The sequence below is a fragment of the Vombatus ursinus genome, unplaced genomic scaffold (genome assembly GCF_900497805.2).
Source record: "Vombatus ursinus unplaced genomic scaffold, bare-nosed wombat genome assembly UNPS02014841.1, whole genome shotgun sequence".
In the NCBI taxonomy this organism is placed as follows: domain Eukaryota; kingdom Metazoa; phylum Chordata; class Mammalia; order Diprotodontia; family Vombatidae; genus Vombatus; species Vombatus ursinus.
The window spans coordinates 36,702,553-36,729,282 of NW_020954619.1; the positions used below are offsets into that span (position 1 = coordinate 36,702,553).

At 38.6% G+C, this 26,730-nt stretch overlaps 1 protein-coding gene across 1 annotated transcript in view; it reads right to left on the reverse strand.

Moving 5' to 3' along the window:
• The window catches only part of MYT1L (myelin transcription factor 1 like), a 361,563-nt gene that overhangs the window by 14,341 nt on the left and 320,492 nt on the right, over window positions 1-26,730 (reverse strand). The window contains exon 20 of the mRNA XM_027840345.1: window positions 7,538-7,629. Coding sequence (XP_027696146.1) covers window positions 7,538-7,629 — 92 coding nt within the window. The remainder of the gene's footprint in view (window positions 1-7,537; window positions 7,630-26,730) is intronic.

Sequence of the window (26,730 nt, forward strand, 5' to 3'; positions counted from 1 at the left end):
TCAGCTCATTTCATTTTGCATCAGTTCATATAAATCTTTCTAGGTTTTTCTGAAATCATCCTGCTTATCATTTCTTATAGCACAATAATATTCCATTAGAATCATGTACCACAACTTGTTCAGCCATTTCCCAGCTGATGGGTATCCTCTCAATTTTCAATTACTTGCCACCACAAAAAGAACTGCTATAAATATTTTTGCTCAAATTGGTTCTTTTCCCTTTTTAAAATATCTTTGGGATATAGACCTAGTAATGGTATTATTGGGTAAAAGGGTATAGCCCTTTGGGCATAGTTCCAAAATGTTCTACAGAATGGTCGGATCATTTCAAAACTCCAACAATGCATTAGTGTCCCAATTTTCCCACAAACATTTATCATTTTCCTTTTCTGTCATATTATCCAATCTCATAGGTGAGGTGGTACCTCTAAATAGTGATTTAGCTTTGTTCTTCTTCTGGAAACTCTATTCATATCCTTTGACTGTTTATCAATTGTGCAATGGGTTGTATTCTTATAAATTTGATTCAGTTCTCTACGTATCTGAGAAATGTGGCCTTTATCAAAGATACTTGCTGTAAATTTTTTTCCTCAGTTTTCTGCTTTCCTTCTAATTTTGGTTGTATTGGTTTTGTTTGTGCAAAAATTTTTTAATTTTATACAATCAAAATTATCTATTTTACATTTTGTAATGATCTCTATAATTTGTTTGGCCTAAATTCTTTCCCAGTCCATAGATCTGACAGGTAAACTATTCTATGCTCTCCTAATTTGCTTATAGTATCACCCTTTATGTCTAATAATCCAGGAACCAGAGGAGGAGAAACATGGTATAGTAAACTTAGGTGATGATCAATAGAAGCAGAAATAGAAATATAAACTACGGTTTACCTGACAGAATGAGAAATAGATGAGGAGGTTAGGAAATAGATAACAAGAATGGCATGAAGTTACTAAATAGCAATGGTGAAGAAGTCAGCTATCTGTCTCCCCTCATACTCTGTCTCTTTCTCTCTGACTCTGTTGCTCCGTCTTCCTCTCCCTATCTGCTTCTTGCTTTTCCCCTTTCCTCTCTCCCTCTTTTTTCCTTCTCTCTCCCTCTGTCTGCCTGTCCCCCTCCCCTGCCAAAAACTGAGCAGATAATAATTTCTTGATTCACCTTAAAATATACAGTTACTCAGTCACTATCAGTTATTACTGAAAGATCATGGAAAATGAGAGAAGTATCATAGGATTGAAGAAGGGTAAATATCCTTGTTTTTTTAAAGAAGAAAATGAAATCTGGAAACAGTAAGCTAGGGAGCTTGACTTTGATTCCTATCTGCTCAGCCCACATTTAGAGTATTGTGCTAAGCTCTTGGTGCCATATTTTAGGAAGAACATTGATAAACTGGAGAGTGTGCAGAGGAGGGCAAGCAGGATAGGGAAAGGCCTTGAAATTACACCATATAAGGGTCATTTGAAAGACTTTGGGATATTTAACCTGAAGCAGAGAAAACATGGGAGTCCTTTGATGGCTGTTGTCAAGTATCTGAAGGACTCTAATATAGAAGAGGGATCAGTTTTGTTCTGCTTCATAGGAGCAATGGGTGAAAAAGCAGAGAATACAATTTAGCATTGATGTAATGAAGTATCAGGGCAGCTGGTGGTGCAGTAAATAGAGTGTTGGGCCTGGAGTCAGGAAGGCCTGATTTCAAATCCAGCCTCAGACACTTACTAGTTGTGTGAACTTGGGCATGTCACTTAACTTTGTTTTTCTCAGTTTCCTCATCTGTAAAATGAGCTGGAGAAGGAAATGGCAAACCACTCTAGTATCTTGCCATGAAAACCCCAAAAGGGGTCACAAAGAGTCAGACACTATTGAAAATGACTAAACAACACAGAAGGAAGTATAGACTGATCATTACAGCTATCCCAAAGTAGACTGAGGCACCATTGGAGATAGTAGGTTTCCATTTACTGGAGATCTTCAAATAAAGGCTGGAAGACCACTTAGTAGTCACACTATAGAGTGGATTCTTGAGGCAGCCAGGTGAGTGCAGTGGATAAAGCACTGCCTCTGGAGTCAGGAAAACCTGAGTTCAAATCCCTCCTCAAACACTTGATCACTTGATACTTATTAGCTCTGTGACTCTAGGCAAGTCACTTAACCCCAACTGCCTCACAAAAAAAAAAAAAAGAAAAAAAGAATAGAGTGGATTCTCCTTGATAAATGGGTTGGCATAGATGTCTTCTAATGCCCCATCCTAATCTGAGATTCTGTGATTCTCCAGCTAGATCATTTCTATGCTCCCTTAAATATGTAAAGTCCTTTATTTTTATGTTTGGCAATAACAGAGGAGACATGGTGTAGTGGAAAAAACACTGGTCTTGGAGTCTGAATACATGAGCCTCAAGACTTGATAATTTTGTGACCCTGATCACATCATTTATTCTTTATACCTGAGTTTTTTCATCTGTAAAATATGAATAATACTAATTATACTACCTAAATTACAGGTTTATTGTAAGGAAAACATTTTTTAAAACTTAAAGTATTAAAGAGATGTCAGCAATCTAACCGTCTAATGGAGGTCCCTCTGACACCTGAAACTCAGCACATCAAAAATGAAATCATCATGCAAGACATAGCTAGTTATTCAGGTGCCTTGAGCAAACAGCACAAAATATGCACAAAGCAAGTAGCATGCAACCCATCAATATGAAAATAACATGGATAATGGCATACAGATGGCTGTTATTAATAAGATCTATTAGTTTCCTATTGTATCTAGTTATTTTTGCTAATTAGAGGCCAAGCTTTTAGTTATTAATTAGGTTTTTCTATGTTGCTGAAAAAGAGTATGTGTTAAATTTTGCATGCCCAAAATTTTGGTCCTCTGGGGCAAAGCCTTGGTTGACTCACTCCAGATGCTATTCTTATCATCTTATCCTCTCATGTCCCCCTTTTTAGCTTATAATTTCTGTTCATGTGAACCTTTCTCCCAATAATCAAGTCTTAACATTTTGGAATCATCTTTGACTCTTCTTTTTCTTCCTGCCCTCCTCTCCCCTCCCCCCCACCTAAATGTCTGCCAAGGGGACCTAGACCAGCCCTATGGCTGCCTGCAGGAGTTAGGGTCTGGTGGCTAGACCAAAGTGTGTGTATGTGTATGTGTGTGTGTGTGTGTGTGTGTGTGTGTGTGTGTGTGTGTGTGTGTATGTGGCGCGTGCTTGTATGTGTGCTTGTGAATGCACACGTGTTCCTGAGTATGCACGCAAATGCCTCCCCCCTCATCTCAGCAAGAAGGGGAAGTAGACTATTTTTGTTCGTGTCAAGGGTCAAGGTCCATTAGTCAACCAGATTTGTTCCCAACCCTTCTCGTGGGGGGATACAAATGGGTGAAAGGGTGGGAGGCCTTGGGAAAGAGATAAGCCCTCTCCACAACTAGATAAGGGAGCATATCCCAGTTTGTACCCTGATCTCCAACTTCCCTTCTTCTTGCCCTCATTACTGGTGCTGTAGGCAGCCCACCATGTCTGTTGTCCAATCTTGTGTCCCAGAGGCCAGGGGCATGGCATGGTCTCCCTATAGCTGATACTCTTCCCCTCTGCCCCCTACTTGCTGTATGATCTTGGACAATTCCTTTCTTCTTTCTGGACCTCAGTTTCTCAATCTGTCAAATGAGGGGGTTTGACTAGATTATCAAAGCCATAGGGACTAGCTCCCTCTTCCAGGGCCTTGGCCTCTCATTCAAAGGGCAAAGGTATTGAGTGACTGGAGGCTTCTTGGGGTAGCGACAGCGTAGAAGCAAGAACATGTTCCCTATGTGAGTGTCTGAGAAAGGACTCTTGATTGAAAGCCCTTTAGTCTCACAGCTCATAAGTTCCTTATCACATGTATGGATGGGTAGGACTTCAGAGAGTATGGGGGACAGGATTGTATGTGCCTCTTTTATCTGGGAACATTTGTGTGTGTGTGTGTGTGTGTGTGTGTGTCCTATATCTGGGAGTGGTTGATGAACATCACCAAGGTCACCTTCTCTGTGAGTCACAGACCTCCTGGTTGCTTTGTTCCCCTCTCTTTCAGGCCCACTTAACTGTATCCCCTCCATAAATCACCTCTATAACTTCTTTCAAAGTAGTCATCTAGTCTCTGTTTCAAATGAAGGGAAGCTCACTACTGCATGAAAAAAGACCCATTTTATTGTTTGGAAGATTTGAATTGTTAGAAAGTTTTCCATTATGCTGAACTTAAATCTGCAGCAGCACATGATGATATAAACTTCCATCTGTAGTCCCAGTTCTATTCTCTGTAGTGTCACCAATTTAATTTCATTTTCATGTGACAAACCTGCACATTCAAATTCCTTTAGCCATTCCCATGATACAAGTTCAAGTCTTTCCAGGTTGCTCTCTTTTATACATAAATCAATTTCTTAATGTCATTCAAAATGTGATGCTCCATTCAATTCAATGCAACAAATATGTATTAAGTACTTGCTAAGTGTAAGGCACCATGCAAAGTGCTGTGGTTGCTGGCATAAAAATAAAATGCTTCCTGTCTTCAAGGAGCATAGATTGCACCTGGTGTGAGTGTGTGTGTGTGGGTGTGTATGTATACCATGTACAAAATACATGTAAGTGATTTCAGGAAGGAGAGCACCCAGAGGGATGTAAAAAGACCTTCTGGAATAGAAGATGGCACTTCATCTGTGCCTGGAAGGAAATGAGGCATCCTAAGAGGCAGAAGTGAGGACAACTGTGCAATGGCAGGGGATGGCATGTGGTATACAGAAGGACTTGTAGGCCAGTACTATTAGAATGCAGAACACATGAAGGAAAGGGAGAAAAAACAAGACTGAAAAGACAGATGGAAGCCAGATGGTGGAGAGCTTTAAATGTTCAGTAACTTAGAGGTAGTTATGAGCCACTGAAGATTTTTGAGTAAGGGAAGACAAGGTAAAATGATGTAATCTACTCTTGGAAAGGAAAAATCAACAGCTTTGGAGTTAGAAAACCTGCCTTGAAATCTGACCTCTGTGTAACCTTAAGCAAGTTCCAACCTTTCTTGGGACTCAGTTTCCTCATCTGCAAATATAAGGGGTTGGACTGGACAGTATAGTTTGAACAAGGCCCTAACTCTTCTCCTCATGAAAGTTAGGCTATTTTTTTGCTCCTTAAAAGGTATTGATTTAGACCTTTCTTGAGACTTAGGCTGATGGGACTCTTGACATCACTTCCTCATTGCCTGAATACAAAGCAGTTACAAGAAACTAGAGGAGTACTTTGATACTTGGCTGGTAGATCAGGATGAGTAATTTACTGTAAGAAGCATTGCTCAATGGAATCAACTCAAGGTGTCCTCAATGTCTAACCTTGTTAAATATCTTTCTCTTGTTCTAAGTAAATCTATTCTTGTTAACTGTTGAATGATCCATGAGCATCCCATTTTATTCCTTTATTGAATCTGAACTACCAAGGCAATGTACTAGGCCAAGCACAGGCCATAATTGATGGCCTCTAAGGTCCCTTCTAGCTCTAAATCTATGATTCTATGATCTTATTTTTGGTAGTGTGTGTGTGTGTGTGTGTGTGTGTGTGTGTGTGTGTTGTCATGTTAGGAGTAAAATTTGGTAGCTATGTGGAAGATACATCAGAGGAGACATTGGAATCAATTAGAGAGTTATTACTGTAGTTCAGGTGAGAGGTAATAAGGGACTGAATGAAGCTAGTGTTATGTAAACAGGGACAAGAGGTCAGATGCAAGAGATGGTATGCATGTAGAATTGACAGGATTTGACAAATGACTGGATATGGAAAGTGAGGAAGGTTGCAAATCTGGGACACTGGAAGGATAATGATGTTTGGGGATGGATGAAAATTTAATGAATTTCTTTCCTGATGTGTTGAGTTTGAGATTCCTATGAAACACCCAGATGGAACTGTCCAATAAACAGCTGGCAAATGAAGATGCATTCAGTAGAGAAATTAGATTGGCTAGGTAGACTTGGGAGTCATCTGTACAGAGATAATACTTGAACTAATGAGATAATAATATGCCTGGAACTTCTCCCTCCTAAAACTCCACCTCCCTGGCTTCTTTTAAATCCCAACTAAAATCCTGTCTTTAACACAAAGTCTTTCCCAGCCCCTCTGAGTTATAGTGCCTTTCCTTTGTTAATTATTTCCTATTAATCTTGTATATGACTTGTTTGTATATATTTGTTTGCATGTTGTCTCCTTCATCAGATTGTAAACTTCTTGAGGGCAGGTACTTTCTTGTACCTCATTTTGTATCTGGCACTTAGTTCAGTACCTGGCACACAAAAGGCACTTAATAAATGTTTACTGATTGATTAATTTTATAGATGAGGAAACTGAGGCAAACACAAGTTAAGTGACTTGCCTAGGGTTACGAAGGTAGTTAAGTTTCTGAGCCTAGACTTGAACTCAGGATCTCTTGACTTCAGGTCCAGAGTTTTATCCACTGTGCTAACCAGCTGTCGTCTAGAAGCAGTCACCAATGAAGGGAGCGGAGCCCCAGGTCCCAAGTTCTTACAGGCATGGGCTTTGGTGTGAATGGCTAGGAACTTAGCAAGGCTGTTGTAGAGGAAGTGTCTGGAGATTAGGGGGAGCCCTTAAAAACTCAGCTCAGGAAAGTATTGCTTAGAATGATGGGTTCTCTCCCTCACTTCCACTTAGTAAGAACCTTCTCTTCCTTCAAGGCCTCAGCTCAAGTGACACCTCCCTTACCTCTACAAAGAAAAGTGATATTTTTCTCCTCACTTCTGACATAAGAACCTTGCCCAGATGGAACTATATTAATTGATGTACATATATTTAATTTATGTAATTCTATACAAATACTGTAATCTAGTATTATAGATTAAGAGTTGAAAAGTACCTATGAGATAATTTAGTCTGACCCCCTCATTTTATAGATGAAGAGACTGAGACTCAAATAACTGAAAAGACTTGTCCAGGATCACTCAGTAAGTGGAAGAGCTGAAATTTTAGTCCAGGCTCTCTAGCTCCAAATTCAACACATCTTCCATTGTACCACATCACACTGTGTTCTCACTGCTGGTATTTATTATTTTCTCCTTTCAACAATATCAGGTGTATGGATGGACAAAGTTATTTGTACCTCAGGCTTTTTTGGTACTGAAAAGGATCCTTAGTGATATTACACTATTTCAAAGCAAAGAGGAAAACCAAGACTAAAGTCTTGATTTTAAATGTGGCCTCAGACATTTAACTATCTGTGTGCCTCTGGGCCAGTTACTTAACCTCTGTTTGCCTCAGTTTCCTCATCTGTGAAATGGGAATAATAATGGTATCTACCTCCCAAGTTGTGTGAGCATCAAAAGAGATTATATTTATAAAGTGCTTAGAACAATGACTAGCATGCAGTAGATGTTATATAAATGCTTATTCTCTCCCCCCATCCCCGGCCCTAACCCATTCCCAGTAACTATCCAGGTTTTGCTTCCCTCATTCCACCCCTTTTCCCTGACTGACAGATGCAATTAAAAACATAAAGACTGAGCATTTACCATTACTGGCCCGCTGCTTTATCGTTAGCATTTGTTCTCCTGACAACTTTGCTTTCTTCATGGCTGATGTGGCTCGTGGGCATCCTGATAGACTGTGGGTAACAAGAACATAAATAGCCTATTAATCACAGGTACTAGGATATCCATCAAAGCACAACGTCATTAGGTCCAGTGTCTGTGAAATCCTCCATGACCAATTTTGTACTCATATCTATGTTTACAGAATGAGCCCTTACGGCTTACTGGTAACAGTGAGGGACTCAGTTAGATGATCTCCAAGCCTTTGCAATCAGGCTAGCCTGAATTCAATGGTACGGTGGAAGGAGCATCGGCCCTGGCCTCAGATGACCACTGAGGTTACAAATTCCAATTCTGTTACTCCCAGAGTAACCTTGGGCAACTCCTTGGGCCTTTGAAATGAAGGCATTGGACTAGATAGCCTGAAGTCCCTTCCAACCCTGGATATATGATATACTCCTATTTGAATCTAAATGGATTATCTGTTCTGATACTAAATGCTCTCATATTTCCATGCTTTTCTAGTTCTGTGTCAGTTTTTTTCCCCCCATTCCTTTATCGGCCATCACTTTTTCATTCTAAGTAAGCTCTGATAGAACATCGCCCTACAGATGCATCAATTAACTCATCAAAACAGGATTCTATCCATATGTGACCCTGATCCTCCTAAATAAAAATGTTCTCTCTCTTTCAATTTTTGTGGAGCATTTCTTCATAGTACTTTCGTTTGATCTTTTAACCTTCTCTTCTGTATTCTAGCAGGTGTACCCAAGAGGAACTGGCAAACCATTTCTTCCTCTTGTGTGTGCTTTGACATACTCTGGAGGGCCTCCAAATAACTCAAGTACTACACGTATGTAAATGCAATACAAAGTACATGTTGACACAATTTGGACATTCTTAATTCTTGCCTCTAGCTCCTCTTTCTCTGCAAATGCCGCTTAGAAAAACAATTTTGTGGAAATTGTCATGAATAAGATATGAATTCATTTAAAAGCACTGCTGTATCCAGAGCAGCTTTTTTTGTCATTATGTATTTTCTCAACTAATGGATACTAATATTACTTCTGTTATATAAGATCATAGATCTAAACTTAGCAGGTAGCTCAGAGGCCAATTAATCCAACCCTCCTCCATTTTACAGGTGAGAAAATTTAGGCCCAGAGGTAAAACAACTTGCTCAAGGTCACACAGGTACTAAGAGCCAGAGGCACAATTTGAACCTAGATCTGGTGACTCCAGAGCCAATGCACCTTCTACCATGATCTTTAGTTCTGGTGATCTGGAGTTATTGTTTTCAACTTTGTTAATGGCTCCTCAGATTTAAAAAAAAAACAAAAAGCTGGCAGGTTCTCCTGTACAACTCTTCTCAGTTCATGTATTTGTTTCTCCTGGCTGCCCCTGGGTACCATGGGACAGGGCTAGTCTAGAGGGGTGGTTTTCTTGACTATTCTATGGCATAAGGTCAAGCACCAGAGGAACAAACCATGTGCTGAGGAAGACAATATCCAAGGCTCAGAAAACCAAGGAGAGAGTTTGGAAGAACGGACCTTGAAGGCAGTATGGAGGTAGGTCACCTTGGCAGAGGCTGTTGCCTCAGGTGGGTCTGCATTGTAATGATACATAGCCAGATAGATCAGAAACTAGCTGATGAACCCTTCCTCCTCCTGTCTTTGCTGGGATGTACGAACAAAATAAAATGAGGTTAGTTCTCCCAGCATACACTGCACTGATCAGGCTTCAATTAATAAACCATTTCAGTTCAGGGCTTCACAATTTAAAGGGGCTGTGGAGAGTTTAGAGAATAACAGATTTAGTAAAGGTTGGAAAACTAGATCCAGAAAGGAAAAAAGAAAACAAAAAAACAAAAACAAAAACTGAGGACAGCTCCCAAACAGATTGATGCTGATTTCCTAATGAATTCTACAACCAAACACTGAACAGTTTGAAACCTAAAAATAGGATCCTATATGAAGTCGAATCTCTATTTCATAATGCCTGATTTTTTTTAAAGCGAAAAATAAATTCTTTGCATTGTTTTCAAAAAAGTAAACAAAAACAAAACTCCTTTAACCTTTAAAACTTCTTTAGGCTATGAAAAGACTCTATCTAGCCCTACTCATCTGGATATCAAATTTATCCAGTTCTTTTTTGTTATTCAGAAACTCTTCAGTCTTACTCTAACTATACACAGCATAGTATACAGAATTTTAAATGGCAGAGGTCCTGTCCATGGCTGTACTATGTTATAAATACTTGCATACCATTAAAGTTCCCGGTTGAAGGACTTAGAACTGTAAGGGACCTTAACAACATCTAGTCCAACTTTTTTATTTTACAGATGAGGAAACCGAGGTCTGAGAGGTGGATTCGAACTGTATTGGGACCTAAGTTTCTGACAATCCACACAATGCTTAGTCCATGTCACAGCTGAGATTCTTAGATTTTTTTTTTTAAGATCAGACTTTGGAGTTCATGAGTATAGAGACCTTCTGGTGTGGAGCTTGCTTTATTAATAGAGATCAGCACTGTTTCTGTAGTTTTTAGTCTTAGACGGCAGTGTGGCACACTAAGAGCCTGGGAGACCTACACAGCTAGTCACACAGCTAGTGTCTCAGAGGTGGTACTTGAACCCAGCTGCTCCTTACTCCTTGGCTGACCTTCTATACTGGACCATGCTGACTCTTAGATTACAGGGTCATAAATTTAGAGATGAATGTGTCCTTAGAGGTCACCCAGATCTAAGCCCTTATTTTACAGATGAGCAAATTGAGATCATAAAGGGATTAAATGTCTTGCTCAAGGTCACAAATCTATTACATGGTAGAACTGTGACTGGAACTCAGGCCTTCTAATTCCAAAGCTAGAAGTCCTCTCATTTGGAATGTACAAAAGTGTATATATATATGTGTGTGTGTGTGTGTGTGTGTGTGTGTGTGTGTGTGTGTGTGTGTGCGCGTGTGTGTGTATATGTACATATGTACATATATAATACATATATACACATGGATATATGTATATAGACAAATATATATACATATACTATATATCTGTATATATGTCTATATCTATCTATAATAAGTTCCATCTAAAGAAATGACTAAGGAGCTAAAAAGTCGTGGTTAGCTATTTATAGTCTTAGACAGTTGTGTGAGGTAACAGGGTAAGTGACTTACCCAAGGTCACACAATCAATATGTGCGGAGGTGGTACTTGAATCCTAGTTTTTTTTTTTTGACACCTAGGCTGCCTTTTAACCTACTCTGCCATGCCTACTATGCCATACACTCTTTTTAGATCACAAGATCATGAATTTAGAAGTGGAAGGAACTTTAGAAGTCACTAGGTCTAACTCTCTTTATTTTGCAGATGATACAACTGAGTCACATAAATATTACATGGTAGAACTGGAATTGGAACTCAGGCCCTCTGACTCTAAATCCAAAAGTGTTCTCATGTGCAGTGAATAAAATTGATAAAGACTGAGGAAGTATAATCTGAGCACACTGATTTATTAGCAAGGCTAGCATTTGTATAACAAATGGGTCCAAGGCCCCTCAGTAGGCACAAGGATAGTATTTGGCAATTAATAAAGCTTTCTTATACTCAAAATGAGGGACTAATTAACTTAAGCAATCTTGAGTAATGTGGGAATTCATTCTTTCAGACTGGCTATAGTTTTATCAATCTTGTGGTTATTTCAATTATATCCTGATACATTCTGTGGTAATTATAAAAATATTCCACGAGATGGATGTATTACATCTTCTAGTCAGCACCTACTATCCCAATATCACAGAATTATATCAACATGTTAATTTCCCCATAATCAAAACAAAATCTAGCTCACAAAATAGAACACAATCACAAAATGGAAAGAACCAAACAAAATGGAGTTAGTTCTGTATTCAACAATTGCCATACACAAATATATGTGTGTGTATTGTGTGTGCATAGACACACTAAATAGCTCAATATGAGATATTACAGTTCCATAAAAAAAAAAAAGGACGAAGGAACTATAAGGTCTCCACTGGCTTATTAAGAGTCCAGGTATATGGGTCAGACTAGATGGCTACCGGGGTTCCTTCCAACTATGGCTAAATTCTGTTATTCTATAGTTCTGTGTTATAATTAATACTGAGTAGTAGTTCTCAGCTTTTTAAAGCTGTGACATGATATTTTTTAATCTTGAACTTTGTTGCAGAGGTATGCCCCTCCCACATCTTATCTGCACCAAATAGGGCATCATGCATACTTACTTATAATTCAAATAATTGTGTTTGATAATTTGTCAACACATCTTAAAAGGCTGTTTAAGAGTCTTGGGGGCACTGAGAGGTTAAGGGATTTGCCCAGGGTCACACTGCTTATTTATATCAGAGATGGAACTTGAACCTAGATCTTACCAACTCAAAAGTCAGCTCTCTATTCACCATGCCATGTTGCCTTTTTAAAAAATAACAAATATAATTTATAAGTGTGTATATAACTAAGTTTTAAAATTGAGTACCCTTGGAAACTTTATGTTTCAGAGCACATATCCATCTTTATTAGTAGAGAAGGTTGTTTAATGTTCTGATTTTTTTAAGGTTAATTTAATAAACTCCAACATTTAGATTAATCCTTAAATCAAATTCTGGAGGTTGGGAAGGAAAAAGAGAAAAATATGACCTTATCTATTGCATTTCCCCCCTTCTACGGTTAGCTGGAATCAGATAAAATAATGTATAAATTTGAATGCTGACAGAAGTGAGAAAATATATGAGAATGTCAGTATATTCACCTTATAATTTAAGAATTCTCTTGAATGCTTCCAGTGTGCCTGAGTGTTTAACTTAGAAATTGCAAGGGTATGGAGGCTTAGGTTCCCTTTCCTAATCATTGACTCTGACATTTCAGACAAATTGTTTAACTTGGAACCTTATTTTACCTGTTCAGAAAAGAAGATGGGCAAAGAGTATGCAGTAATATATATATTTAAAAATTCTAGTCATGGTAGCCTTTAACAAAACCCTTCACAATCTGGCTCCAACTTGTCTTGCTAGACTGATTGCTCATTATAACTCACTCTACATTTCAGTCAAACTAATTTACTTGCTACTCTTTGGACTTTTTGGGGGGGGGGTCTATTATACCTTATCAATCAATTAATCAGTCAATCAACAATCATGTTTTGTTTTCACAAATTCATCCAACCACCTGGCTGTCTGCTGGGGCCATTTTCTCATCTGCCTGCGTCTGGCCGCTATTCTCCTTCTCCCCACCTGGACCAGCAGCCTGCACACCAGACCTGGACCTCCATACCCTGGATTTTCACAATCCAGGTTCCAGTCCCTGGGGAAGTTAATCCACTCAGTTTTGGAGCTTGGTTCCATCTGCTGGTACTTGTGTTCTGTTGGCACAACTTTTGAGAGGACAAGATCTCCACCAAGCCATGCATGATGAGGCATTGGAAGTGAACTTTAATAGAAGGGATGGATTATTAGAGATGAAAAAAGACAAGAGGAATGGCTTGGAATTAAATGATCGAGCTTTTGCTTTACTTCCATTTCTGGCAGGGAGGGGGGAAAGAGAAGGAAGGGAAGACATAAATCATGACAAAATCAACTTGTAACTAGAGTTGTGAAAATTCTTGTGGGTAAGATCCAGTGGAGTTTTGCCAAAAATAAGTTCTGCAAAATTATCCTAATTTTCTTTTATGAAATAATAATAATATTTATATATTATTTACTGTATGCCAGGCACTATGCTAAACACTTTACATTTATTATCTCATTTGAGAAAATAAAGATCATAACTTTTGATACTCATCACCCCAACTTCCTTAGTTGCCTCTCCCTTCTCACTGGAGGGTTGATGGGAGGAGCAATAAGTTTTCAAAGCCTCCCTTTATAGAGGGTTCAGAACTTTCCAGGTAACAGCAATTTTCTTTCCGTCAGCTACTCTTCTGTGTTTGGTTTTGTCTCCATGGAACATCATGTCTCTGATCATGGTGCCTCCTTGGTATTTCCCCCTTTCATTTTCTCCCAGCTTTTGCAGCTCTTTTCAGCTTCTTTTTGTGTGTTGTCTTCTCTTATTAGATTGTAAATTCTTTGAGGGCAGGGATTGTATTTTTAATTTTAAATTTGTTTCCCCGGTACTTAGTACAGTGCCTGGCATACAGTAGATGATTAATAAATGTTTATTCAATTAAATTAATTTGAATCATAGGATTATAGATCTTCAGTTGGAATGGATTTCAGAATTCATCAAGTCCAACGTCCTCATTTTTCAGAAGAGGAAACTGAGGCTCAGAGAGGTTGCAACTTGCCCAAGGTCACATAGGCAGTACTCATCAGAGGCAGGATCTGAACCTAGGTCCTCAGACTCCACTGACAACACTAGTAAATCAAGAGAAAGTGATAATTGAAGTTTATTTATAGTATGTATATACTATACATATATATACATATATGTATAGTATATGTATATATATATTTGTATATATAAATATAATGTGTATATTTTATATATTATATATGTGTATAATATAAAATTTTGTACATTCCAAATGAGAACAGCAACATGATTGCTGTTCAGTGGGGCCCATAAGGAAGTTAGAATGTTGGGGCTGGGGGCAGATTTCTTAGGATTCCCTCACTTAGCACTGTGCATGGTATGAAGTAGATACTTAATAAATCCCCTCTATGGCATGACCAACACAAGTGGTCACCTAACTATCCCCTGAAGGCCTTTGGTGAGGGGGAGCTCCTACTTCTCAAAGTATCCCATTTCATTTTTGGATAAATCTAATTGTTAGGTGTTTTTCCTCTCCTGAGGCTAATTTGGCCTCTCTGAAGCTTTCATGGTCCAAGGGCGGGGAGACTGTGGCCTCAACAGGTTTCTCCACCCAGTATTGTTCCTGGTTCTGCCCACTGAAGCCAAACATAACAAGTCTAAGCTCTTTTCTAGCGCTAACATTTGAAGACACCTATCAAATCTTCCCTGAATGTTCTCTTCTCTAGGCTAAACATCCTACATTCCTTCTATAGTATGATCTCAGGCTCCTTCACCATCCTGGTCACCCTCATCTAGTTACTTTCCTGCTTTTCTATGTCTTCCCTAAATTGTGGGTTTCAGGTCTGAACTTAAAACTATGAATATAGCCTGGTCAGAGCACAATATAGGAGGGCTTTACATTTGCATTCACTTTACATTACTTCTCTAATTGACCACCTTCGTTTTTTTTTTTTTTGAATGTCATGTTGTATTACTGAATCAAATTGAAGCACTTCATCTTCTATATTTTTTTTCAGATAAATGGCTGTCTAGTTGTATCTGTCCATCTTATGCTTTTAAAGTTGATTTTTCTGAACTTGATTTTTACATTTATCTCTATTAATTTCATCTTATATTTGGCCCAACATTCCAGTGGGTCAAAATTTTTTGATTTTCATTCAGTATATCAGCTATCCCTTCTACCTTGAGGCCTTTACACATTTGACATGTGCCATTTATGCCTTCATTCAGGTCACTTATAAAAATGTTTAAAAGTACACAGTTAAGGATAAATCCTGGAGTTCTGAACCAGAAAGCTCTTTCTATTATGACTATAGATTTGACTAGTCAATCAATTTTGAATCCATATCCATTTAACTGCACTGTTGTATGGCTTATATCACTCCATCCTCTACAAAAAGACAGTAATAATAATAGTAACAATAACAATAGCTAGCATTTACATAGCACTTAGTATGTATCAGCACCGTGTTAAATGCTTTACAGATATTATTTCACTTGACCCTCACAATAACCCTGCAAGGTAGGTGCTATTATTATTACCATTTTTAATTTGAGGAAACTGAGGCAGACACAGGTTAAATGACTTGCCCAGGGTCACACAGCTAATATTGTCTGAGGAATTTGAACTCAGGTCTTCCTGACTCTTTGCCTTGAACTCTATCCACTGCTGCCACCTATAGCTGCCCAGCTGCTAAAGTATAAAGGACTGTTAAGAAACTGCTAAAATCTTAGTAAATTTACAGCAGTCATGTGATATGACAGTTTAATAGAAAATGACTGTAATATATATCATATTCTTGATAGAGTCATGTTGGCTTTTTGTGATGACCACTCCTTTCCTAAACATTCAGTTTCTGAATGTTACTAGTATTCAGTCCAGCTCACTGGCCTATAGCCTGCAAACTCCTCTCTTACTTTAAAAAAGACAAAAACCAAAACCAAAACATTTGTTCTCCCTTGTTCAATCTTGCTGTACCTCTCATACTCTTCACCACCTTTCTGTGGTTATTGGCTCTTCTAACCCAGGTGGAGAGTTTATTGGGATCTCATGACCCATTAAACACAGGGAACTTGGGTATTCTGTTACTATCCTCCTACTATTCTTAGGCTTTAACTACCTATTAGCCACTTGTGTCTTTTCCAGTCCAAATATCATTCTTTTTGGCAGAGAAGACAAAAGAAGGGTTGAAGAGGTCTGTCTTCTCTCTGTCCTCTCTTATTATTATCCATCCATCCAGGGCAGCAGTCTCATCCCTTCTTTGATATTTAGCTTTTCTTTCATATAGTTAAAAAACAAAACCCATTTTGTTGTTCTTAGCATTCCGAGAAATCTCCCGTGCATTTTGAAATGTAGGTGGTTCCGAAATAAGATCTGCAATGCAAGAAAGATCTGAATTCAAATTTGGCCTCAGACATGAGTTGTGTGACCCTGGGCAAGTCACTTTGCTTCAGTTCCTTAGTTATCAAATGGGGACACACTAGAGAAGGGAATGGCAACTCACTCCTTTATCTTTGCCAAGAAAACTTCCTGCACTGAGTCAAGCTGGATATGACTGAATATCAGCAACAACATCACAGACATAGTGGAGTCTATCAAGTGCTTTTTTTTTTGCTGCAGAAACAAATTCCTTTTAAAACTCAACAAATGATAAGCTGAGTAGGAGGGAACCTGTATTGGATATGTTTCTGTAAGAATATATGTATATGGACACATAAAATATGTTTAGACCTATATATGTATATGCACATATCTATATACACACACTTATTTCAATCAATTCTGTCATGGTAAAGATGTGGTCTACTGTGGAATATTGCTTGAAAAGACCTGATTACCCCCCTTTTAATCTTTTAATTATTGTGAATGCACATTATTCTATAAAAGTTTTATATAGTTGGGGGAGTAGGCACATGTAGGTCAGAATATTATATATTCTTCTCTTGGTCACCCCCTTTTTTTTGTCAAGAAAAATTTCAAGTGGACAAGACAGTGGTAAAGCATATATGAGGTAATACTGCCCCCTGGTGGCAGTATCAAGTGTCAGCACTTCAAAGAAGAGACTTGTCATAGATATAGCATAACCCAGAATTATTTCCCATCAGCTATACTTTTGAGAAAAAAGAGTAGTAGTTTAGGCTGGTAAGCATGGGAGTATATAAAAACAATCCTTACCATGTTACAGGAATTTCTGAAATTATCTACAGTACTAAATCAATATGGAATGATTGCAATCTGCATCAGTAGAGGGAATACCTATTCAGACAAAATTATAGCTATTCAAATCAATACAACAAGCACTTATTGACGACCTACTCTGTGCCAGGCACTGCATTAGATAATAGAAATACTTTCCTCACAACAATCCTGTGAATTTAGGTAATGAAATTTTTTTTTTTAACGTGAAGACCTGTGATTTCACCTCTTCTCTCTCTGTTTCTGTCTGTTACCTGTGTCATGCATATCGCAACACAAATGTAACTTAGAGCCGTAGAGAGTTGCTTGGGACTTGAAGTGAATAAGTGCTCTGTCCATGGTTAGTATATGCATTGGAACTTCAGGCTGAAGTCAATTAATACCTGCTTCTAAGAGTCAATTATAAAATTTTTGTGCTAGCATTTATACTTTGGAAACTGGAAAATGTTATAAATTAGGGTTTGATTTATTGTTTTGTTGATTGTCTAGACTTAAGAAAGTAATGATGTATTTTTGGACAGCCAGCTATTAAACATTTACCAGCACATCTCTGACTAGAACTGGACTAGCCAGTTCACCACTATGACATGATGCCTCTCAAAACTTTGCAGTATAGAGGGATATGGTTAACTGAAATTTATAGTCTCGACTTTGAATCTATTAACACATATACCATTGTTTCTATATAAATATATAGAAACAATGTATATAAATATACGGTCCCTGGCCTAAACAACTTGGCTTACAAACATTTGAAATAGCATATTTGTAGGAAGAAAGAACCTATATAAGTAAACCATTATTATAATGCTATTATTACAGTGGTACCTTTAAGGAACTGAAACAAAGAGCTATAATTTCCTAGATCATGACGGAAAAGCATAGCTCTACAAAGCCATATTGGGCATCTAGTGTGCCCAAAGGGCAGGGTCATGGATGGCTACCCTTTGTATATGTAAGTAGAATGGGTCTGGGGGTCAGCTGCTCTACTTATATGCCACTCTAGGACACAGGACCTAAATAGGGAGGAGCTACATCTAATTACCATTTTTTTTGGTGTCATGTGGCTTTTTGTCACTTTGACCTACCATCTCCCAGATTAATAAAAAAAAAAACTATCTCATTTGATCTTCATAACTATAAGGCAGGAACTACAGGTATTATTATCTCCATTTTAAAGAAAAGTAAATGAAGCTTGGACATGTAAAAGGACTCCATGGTCACACAACTAGTAAGCTTCAGAGCTGGAATTCCAACCTGCCCTCTGAACTAGTGCTCTTTCTCCTATATCATGCTGCCTCCCATACATCATGCATGAAGACAGGATGAAAGGATACGGTTGGTTCAATGCAACATCATCCTTAGGATAAGAAAAAGAGCTCCTGGAGCCTGACCCACAGAGTATGTATTTGTAGTGCCATTTGATGCAATGGATAGCATATGACTTCATTAATCATGAGATTTATGCTTCCCAAACAGGACAAAGGAAACTCTTGGCTAAAGATGCATACGGTAGTTAGGGAGTAATTCCCAATCTCCCCTTCCTTTCCACCTCCAATTGATAACAGAACTGTACATTAGCTGAAGATGCCCTTTTCTCTTTCCTTTTCTCCCCCTGGGGAACATGAATTCCCCAAGACATGAGGGTGAACAAATTAAAAAGTTATTGCTTTTATTTAGACAATAACTCTGGAAAATGACTACTTGTTCATCTTTGTGCTAGGTGCTAGATCTTGTTTTTTCCTCCAAAACATCTGTGACATCTGCTGTTTTCTCTCCATCCTCACAGCCACCCCCTAGTTCAAGCTTTAATCACCTCTCTCTGGATTATTGCAATAACCTCCTAATTAGTTTCCCTGCATCATCTCTCCTCATCCCAATCCATCTTCCACACAGTTGTCAAAGTGTGTCTAAAATACAAGTCTGATCACATAACCCTCCTGCTCAATAAACTTCACTGGCATCCAGTTACCTCTAGAATCAAATAGAAACTTTGCTGTTTGTCATTTAAGGCTCTTCATGACGTGGCTCCCCTACTATCTTTCTTGCCTTATTACACATTGCTTATCTCTATGTATTTTATGGTCCAGCCACAGAGGTCTACTTGCTGTAAGTCACACGTAATCCTCTATCTACTATCTCTTTTCAAGTCTATACCTTCTGCCTAGAATGTTCTCCCTCCTCATCTCTACCTCTCAGAATTCCTAGCTTCCTTCAAGACTCTTCTCAAATGTATCCATGAGGCCTTGTCTGATCATCTTAGCCACCAGTATCATCCCCCTGTATTCACTTTGTATGTGTATTGTTCTAACCCTGTTTCTAACTCTAAATTTGAATTCTAATCCTAATATGTATATGTTTTCTCTCATTAGAAAGTTCCTTAAAACAGTCTCTGGCATTAAGGAACCTTAAGGAACTTTCTTTTTGACTTTGAAAAGGTTACTTAGTATATCTGGATCTCAGGGTCCTTTGTAAAAGAGGGGATTGGATTAGATGATATCCAAGGTCCCTTCTAGTCTTAAATCCCATGATTCTATGATATTTATAGGGTACACATGGGGAAAAAGTCCTATACAGAATGATTCTTTTTTGGTTCCTATTGCTTTTTCCTTACTTCCTATATCTATGGGTCCTAGTCCTCAGTAATCCATCAAAACCCCTGCTCCCTCCAGTTTCTGCAGGTTTATCTGATAATACATCTTTCTCAAGTGTATGAGAGTCAACATGGGCCACTAGAAAGGTCTCTGGTTTGGGGGGTCATAAAATCTTACTAGCAGGATGACTTAGGCTAGATGGCTTTCACCACTCTGAGCCTCAGTTTCCCCACTCACAAAATACCTGCTATATCATGGCTCAATAATAGTATGAAAGCACTTTGTAAATTTTAAAGTTGTATAAATAATGATCATTATAGCCTCGAGTCACCTTCCTAAATCATTATATTAATACGAACATTTTTTCTTCTCTGGCTCTGCCACCACCCTGGTCCAGGCCCTTATCTCCTCAAATCTGGACTATTGCAATAGTCTGCTGGTTGGTTTCCCTGTCTCAAGTGTCTCCCCATTCAAATCTATTCTCCACAAAATGGTCAAATTGATCATCCTAAAGTACAAGTATAACCATTTACCTTCTTATTCAATCAGCTCCAAGAGGCTCCCTATTGCTAACAGAACGAAATATATTTAAAAAAAATCTTCTGTTTGGCTTTTAAAAGCCATAACCCTTTCCAGTCATCTTACACCTTACTCCACTTTCCCATCCCTTACATCTTCCCCAATCCAGTGACACTGGCCCTGTTTTTTCTAACACGATACTCTTATCTCCAGAGTATTTTCACTGTCTGTTCCCCATGCCTGGAATTCTCTTCCTCCTCATCTCCACCTCCTGGCTTCTTTCACCTCACAGCTAAACTCCCACCTTCAGCAACAAGCCTTTGCTTATCCTCTTTAATCTTAGTGCTTCCCTCTGAGACTGCCCCTAATTTATCCTGTAGCTATCTGGTTTATGTAAGGAGTGAGGGGCCTTATCAGTAGGGAGGCTGTCATTGTGTGGCTCAAAGGGAGGCAGAGTAGACATTTAAGGCCTCTTCTTCCCCTGCTCTTCTCCAAGGGGGATTTTGATTCCTGCCAGGAAAGGAAGCAGGAAGTTGGGGCCAGAAGCCGCTCTACTCGTCTCTGAGAGGAGTACCAGGATAGAAGTACATCTATCTGCTCACTTTAATATTATCAGTCTAGGGCAGGGGTGGAGAAACTGCAGCCTCCAGGGCACATGTGGCCTCGAGGCCACAGATTCCCCACCCCTGGTCTAGGAGGTATGACTGGGTTCAATCTAACTTCTAATCACTTTGTCATTATTGGGGGGAAAGGGAAACCCCAAGCTCTATATCCAATGCTCAACCCATTTCCTACCAGATACCAGTTCCACAAAGAATACACATAGTGAACAGCAAAGAAACCCATTTATACAAATAGTAGCAAAACAAATAATAGCAGGTATGCATAGGAGAATAAATACCAGCCAATACAAAGTGAAGGAACTCTCTCATCAGGAATGAGATAACTTAGTTCAACCAAGAGAGAGTAATAGATTTCACCCAAGGGAAAACTCTTTGCAGTCTCCATTTGGGGACATGGACCTGATGGAGACTACCAGTTCCTCTTATGTCTTTCCAGAGTCTTTTCCTTTAGCAAACTGAAGTGAAGATGGCCTCTTCCATCTCCCCTCTCAAAGCTGAAAGCCAGAAGCATTTAAAGTGACTTATGCTTGAAGAGTCATGGAAAGTACTGAAGGGGCCCCTTCACATAAGGCAGGGCATTCATCCCCACCAGTGAGAGAGAATCTCTTACCTACCAATGGGCTTTGGGACAAAGGTTACATTTGTACGTAGTTGTTTGCATGTTGTCTCATCCATTAGATTGTGAGTTCCTTGAGAGAGGGATTATTTTTTGCCTTTTTTGTATCCTAAGTGTTTAGCACAATGCCTGACACAAAGCAGGCACCTAATCAATGCTAGCTGACTTCATGTTTCTACTTCTCCAGGCCAAAAAATCACAGCATCTCAGAGATGGAAGGGACCACAGAGGTGGTCTAGTCCAACTCTTATCTAAACAGGAATCCTACACCACATCAGACAAGCAGTAATTCTGCATTTGCCTAACAGCTCTAATTTTTAGGAAGGTTTTCCTCACCTCTGTAATTTCTATCCATTATTCCTAGTTCTGCTCCTGGAACCACACAGAACACCTCTATTCCCTTTTCCACCTGACAGACTTCTATATACCTATAGACATTTGTCATGTTCTCCATAAAGTTTCCTTGACTAACTAAGCATTCCCAATTCCTTCAGCTAACCCCTCAGATGCCATGAACTTAAGACTCTTTACTACCCTGGTCACCTTCCTATAGATGTTGTACAGTTTATCAACGTCCTTCCTAAAATACAGTGCCTCAAACTGAGTACCATACACCTGGAGTTCCCTAGTGCCAGATATAATGCCTCTCAAAGCAGAGGATGACTGCATTTGCTTTTCTTGGCTACCATCTCACACTGTTAACTCATATCAAGCTTGCAGTGGACCAAGGCCATAAGATCTTTTTCAGAAAAGCTGCTGTTCAAGGGATATCTCCCCTTTTGTACTTGTGAAGTTGACTTCTGGAATCCAAACATTACATTGCTAATAAATTCTATCTTAGCTCATTCAGTACCATGTTCTAGCCAGTTCAGATAACGTCTGAATACTGACGGGCTGTCCTTCTGTGTATTGACTACTACCAGCTTGTAGGATCTGCAAATTTGATATGCAAGTCATCTATGCTTTTATTCAATACATTAACAAAAAGGGTAAACAGCACAATGTTAAGCAAAAATTCCTGGAGTACTTTCCCTTCTTTTAAATTGATGATGAATCATTATTAACGACTATGCTTTCCATTTGTCCATTTAATAAATTCTGAATCAATCTAATTCTATCATTGGCTAGGTCCCCTTTTGTCCACCAAATATTTCTAATTTTTCTGCTTCTTTCCTTTACCTCCTCAGCTGAATAGTTAGTGACAAGGGCATTGGATGTGAATTGCCAAAGAAAAAGCTTCAGAGGTCCCCTCTTTATACCTCAGCTTTTCCCTCTATAAAAGTGAATTGGACTAGATCAAGAGTTCTTAATCTGGAGGTGATGAATTTTTTAAAAAATATTTTAACAACTGCATTTCTGTATAATTGGTATCCTTTGTAATTCTAGGTCTTTTATTTTATGCATTTAAAAAAAGTAATCTGAGAAGAGATCCATAGGCTTCCCCAGAGGGTAATACCAAATGGATCTATGACTGTAAAAGGCTTAAGGACCCCTATACTAGATGATCTCTAAGTCCTTTTCAAATTCTAAACTCTATGCTTTGGCTAATTTTTTTTTTGTGTGTGTGTGTGAAAGGGGGAAGATGAGGCATAAAGTTGATTGATATTTTCCTATGAGTAAATTTGGTCTGCCTGAAGGAGAAGATCTGGGCTTAATGAACTGAGAGTGGGGTTATATGGAAAATTCTTTTTTTTTTCTAAGTAGGAAGGATGTTTGCCATGCCAGCATTAACACACAATTCACTTATGAATTATGCAGAACAAAATCGTGTGGAAACTGAACTATGATGGTGGTGATGAGGGGGCAGGCTTTGATGGCACTGGGTTTTCCAGTTCTCTTCTGCCACTAATTAGTACTGTGACTTTAGGCAAGTCACTTAACCTCTTTATAAATGGGAAGAATAATAACTACTTTTACCACATAGCATTATTGTGAGGCTTAAATGAGATCATATATATGTGAGTTCTTTGAAAGTAATGATTTAGTTTTTGTTTTTTTTTTACAAATTAAAAATAAATATGATTCACTGTGGTGAATGGAAATTACACTGGGCTTGGAGTCAGAAGATCTGGGTTTTACTCCCCATTTTGCTACTTGCTAGCTCTATGACCTTGAGTAAGTTATTTAGTCTCCTGAACTGTATAATATAATTATGCCTGTCCCCAGGCTATTGTGAGGATGTAAGATGCTTTATAACCTTAAAGTGTTATGTAAATAAAAAATTATTATTACTATTGTTGCTATTGTATCTTTAATAAAATGCTAATTTGATACTTTGTCATGGCCCAGAGATGACTTTGGGCTCCTGAAAACCTGTGGGAGCACATCCTTCTCTAGCATCATCTTCACAAGTCTAAGGTCATTTTAGGATATGTTGAAGCATCAGAATAGCTAATGTCTCAAAACATGGAAGGGTAAGATTTCCGTTGGGAAGTATCCACAGCAATAAAATCATGGAGGATATGTCTAGTATTAGTCTTCCTACATAATATTCCACCTTTTATTCTACCTACCTGATTTTCAAATGAACTTTACGATGGCAAGAAGAGTTATTTTTTGGTGGGGTTTATCAGATCAAAACAAATGCTTTTAATAATTCATGTCATATCCTGGGACTTACAAAAGATCTTTTCCTAAATGTTTCTCCTTAAGCTTTGTACATATACTTTCAAAGAAATATATACTCTCTAGTTGGGATCCCACTGCTATATATGTTGAATGAATGAATGAATTAGCATGTATTAAGTGATTACTATGTGCAAAGTATGATGCTATGCACTAAGGATACAAGTAGAAAAGTAAGACGATTTCTGTTCCCAGGGAGCTCATATGGGGGGAGACAAAACAGAGGAAGTTTTAGATGCCAGTCAAATGGAAACGCTTCGTAATCCTTTGTGTGCATCAGCAAAATGGATAATGATACCTCTTCTCTAATAACATTTCCACTGATAAACTCTTATCAGTGTTTGATATTCCGTCTAGTGATACAGATTGCAAGCCACCCATTTCTGCCCAGCCGATGTGATTCACCAACATTCTGAGGGCTCTTCTCTATTTCTCTTGACCTCATAAACATATTAGTGGAACATTATAGGAAGCAGCATGGTAAAGGAGGAAAGAACGTTGGCCTGAAGCCAGAGGACCTGGGATAAAATCTGATTTCTTCTACTTCTGACACATACTATGTATGTGATATTGGGCAAATCACTTAATTGCCTCTGTGCCTCAGTTTCCTCATCTGTAAAATAAGGTGTTGGACTAGGCAGTCTCTGAGGTCCCTTCACCTTTAAACCCAAAATTCTGTGCTTTGTACCAATCTATCATTGATCGGTTCCAAAGAGGAAATTTCTTACAGGTGGGTTAAATGATGGCTAGGAAGGATACTGGACAGTAAGCCCAGTACAGAGATCCCATAGTGGAAAACAGAAGCTCCTTGCTTAATAGGTAAATGTGACAAGAGAATTTCTGGCTTAACTTTTTTTTTTTAACTGATATTTCCTTAAAAGGAGCAATCAAGTAACTAGCTAGAGTCTGCAAAATCAAACTTGAGATGTCTCCATAGCTCCAGTGTTAACTGGCAAGCTTCCTGTTTACCTAAATATAGATTTTTCCCTTCTGTCATTGGCATCATCATTTTCCCCTATTGCTCTTTGAAATTCCACTGTACCCATCCTATCAATGTAACCAAAACCTACATAATGTATTTTAAAACTGATGCTCAGGGCTCACCAACTTTAGCCTATGCTCTGAGTATACTAACCTGTAATTTTTCCCCTATCTCTGCATTGGTAATTGATGACTGTCAACAGACTATTGGACAATTCTGTCACACAAGGTTCTATCATAAGCTTACTCTGTGACCTTAGTTAGTCACTCTGAGCATGTTACCTCATGCAAAAATGGGGCCAATGATATCAATTTTCCTGAGAAAGCATCTGTGAGGATAACTGACACAACCAAAACTCATTTTTAATCTGGGTTAAGGGAAATATAGATTCTAGAGAATTCAGGAAATTGTATTTCTCTTTCTGCCTACCACTCACTGGATTGCCATTAGCTGAGGCTGAACCTCTTCCACAGCCACAGACCAATGGGAAGAGTTATATGGAAAGAAATCTCAAGGGGGAGGAGAATATGAGGAAGATTCTGTTTCTTAATAACCAGCAGAAGGCCTAAAGCTTTGTACTCTCTGAAGGTACCAAGAAGATAGTGAGACTATTTAAAGCACATTTCAACTTTAAATCCTTCTCTTTTTTTCCTTGAAAATTTTTTTCCCTCACAGATTAAAAAAAGTGTCTTGTAAGGTTCTCATTGGCATCACGTGATTTGCTTACTGATAAGACAAATATGTCAAACTCTAGGCTCTACTTACATGAGGGAGAGGGGACTTGCTGAGGGTCAAATATGTAGGAGGTGTCACAGAAAGTATTCAAGCCCATATTTTTCCTGACTTCAAAGTCAGTGCTCTTTCTACCTCTTTTTTTTTTTTTTTTCCGGTGAGGCAGTTGGCGTTAAGTGACTTGGTCAGAGTCACACAACTAGTGAGTGTTATGTATTTGAGGCCAGATTTGAACTCAGGTCCGCCTGACTCCAGGGCCTGTGCTGTATCCACTGCACCACCTAGCTGCCCCTCTACCTCTATTTCTACCTCAAAAAAATAAACAAGGAGGTCAACCAAATGGTGAGAAGTCTTGAGATCATGCCATAAGGGAATTGCAAATGTTTAGCCTGGTGAAAAGATGCCTGGGAAGATGAGTGGGGCACTATAGGAACTTTTAAGTGTTTGAAAAGGGAAGAGATTTGTTCTTGGCACCAAAGGGCAAAGGGCAGAAATAAGGGCAATGGATAGAAATTTGTGAAAATAAAATTCATGATTTTTTTTTTTTAGTCTTTAGCTAGTTTTTATGGGCTAACTTCCCCTCTCCCCTCTGCCTCCACTGTATAGGTAGAACAGATGCAATAATCTTCCTAAGGCACAGATCTGAACATGGCATTCTCCTGTTCAAAACCATAGTGGTTCCCTGTTGCCTCTATGATCAAATTTAAACTCTTTAGACTGATATCTTAAAGCTTTCCTCAATCTAGTTCCAAACCCACTTTTCTAGCCTTATTTTATGTATCCCCATGCCTAAGAGATGAGTGTTAGAGATAAACATTGTCATCCAGCCAAGTGATCTCGTAGGTAGGAAGATTAAGTTAGAAATTGGTGGTGGACTACTGTTTCATTAATTAGAAAGCCCAGAGGGATATGAAAGAACAATACTAGGCAAAGTAGGGGATCTCACACAAATATTCCACGACCTAGAAAGAAATTTAAAGAGGAAGCTTATTGTACAAACAGAAGCT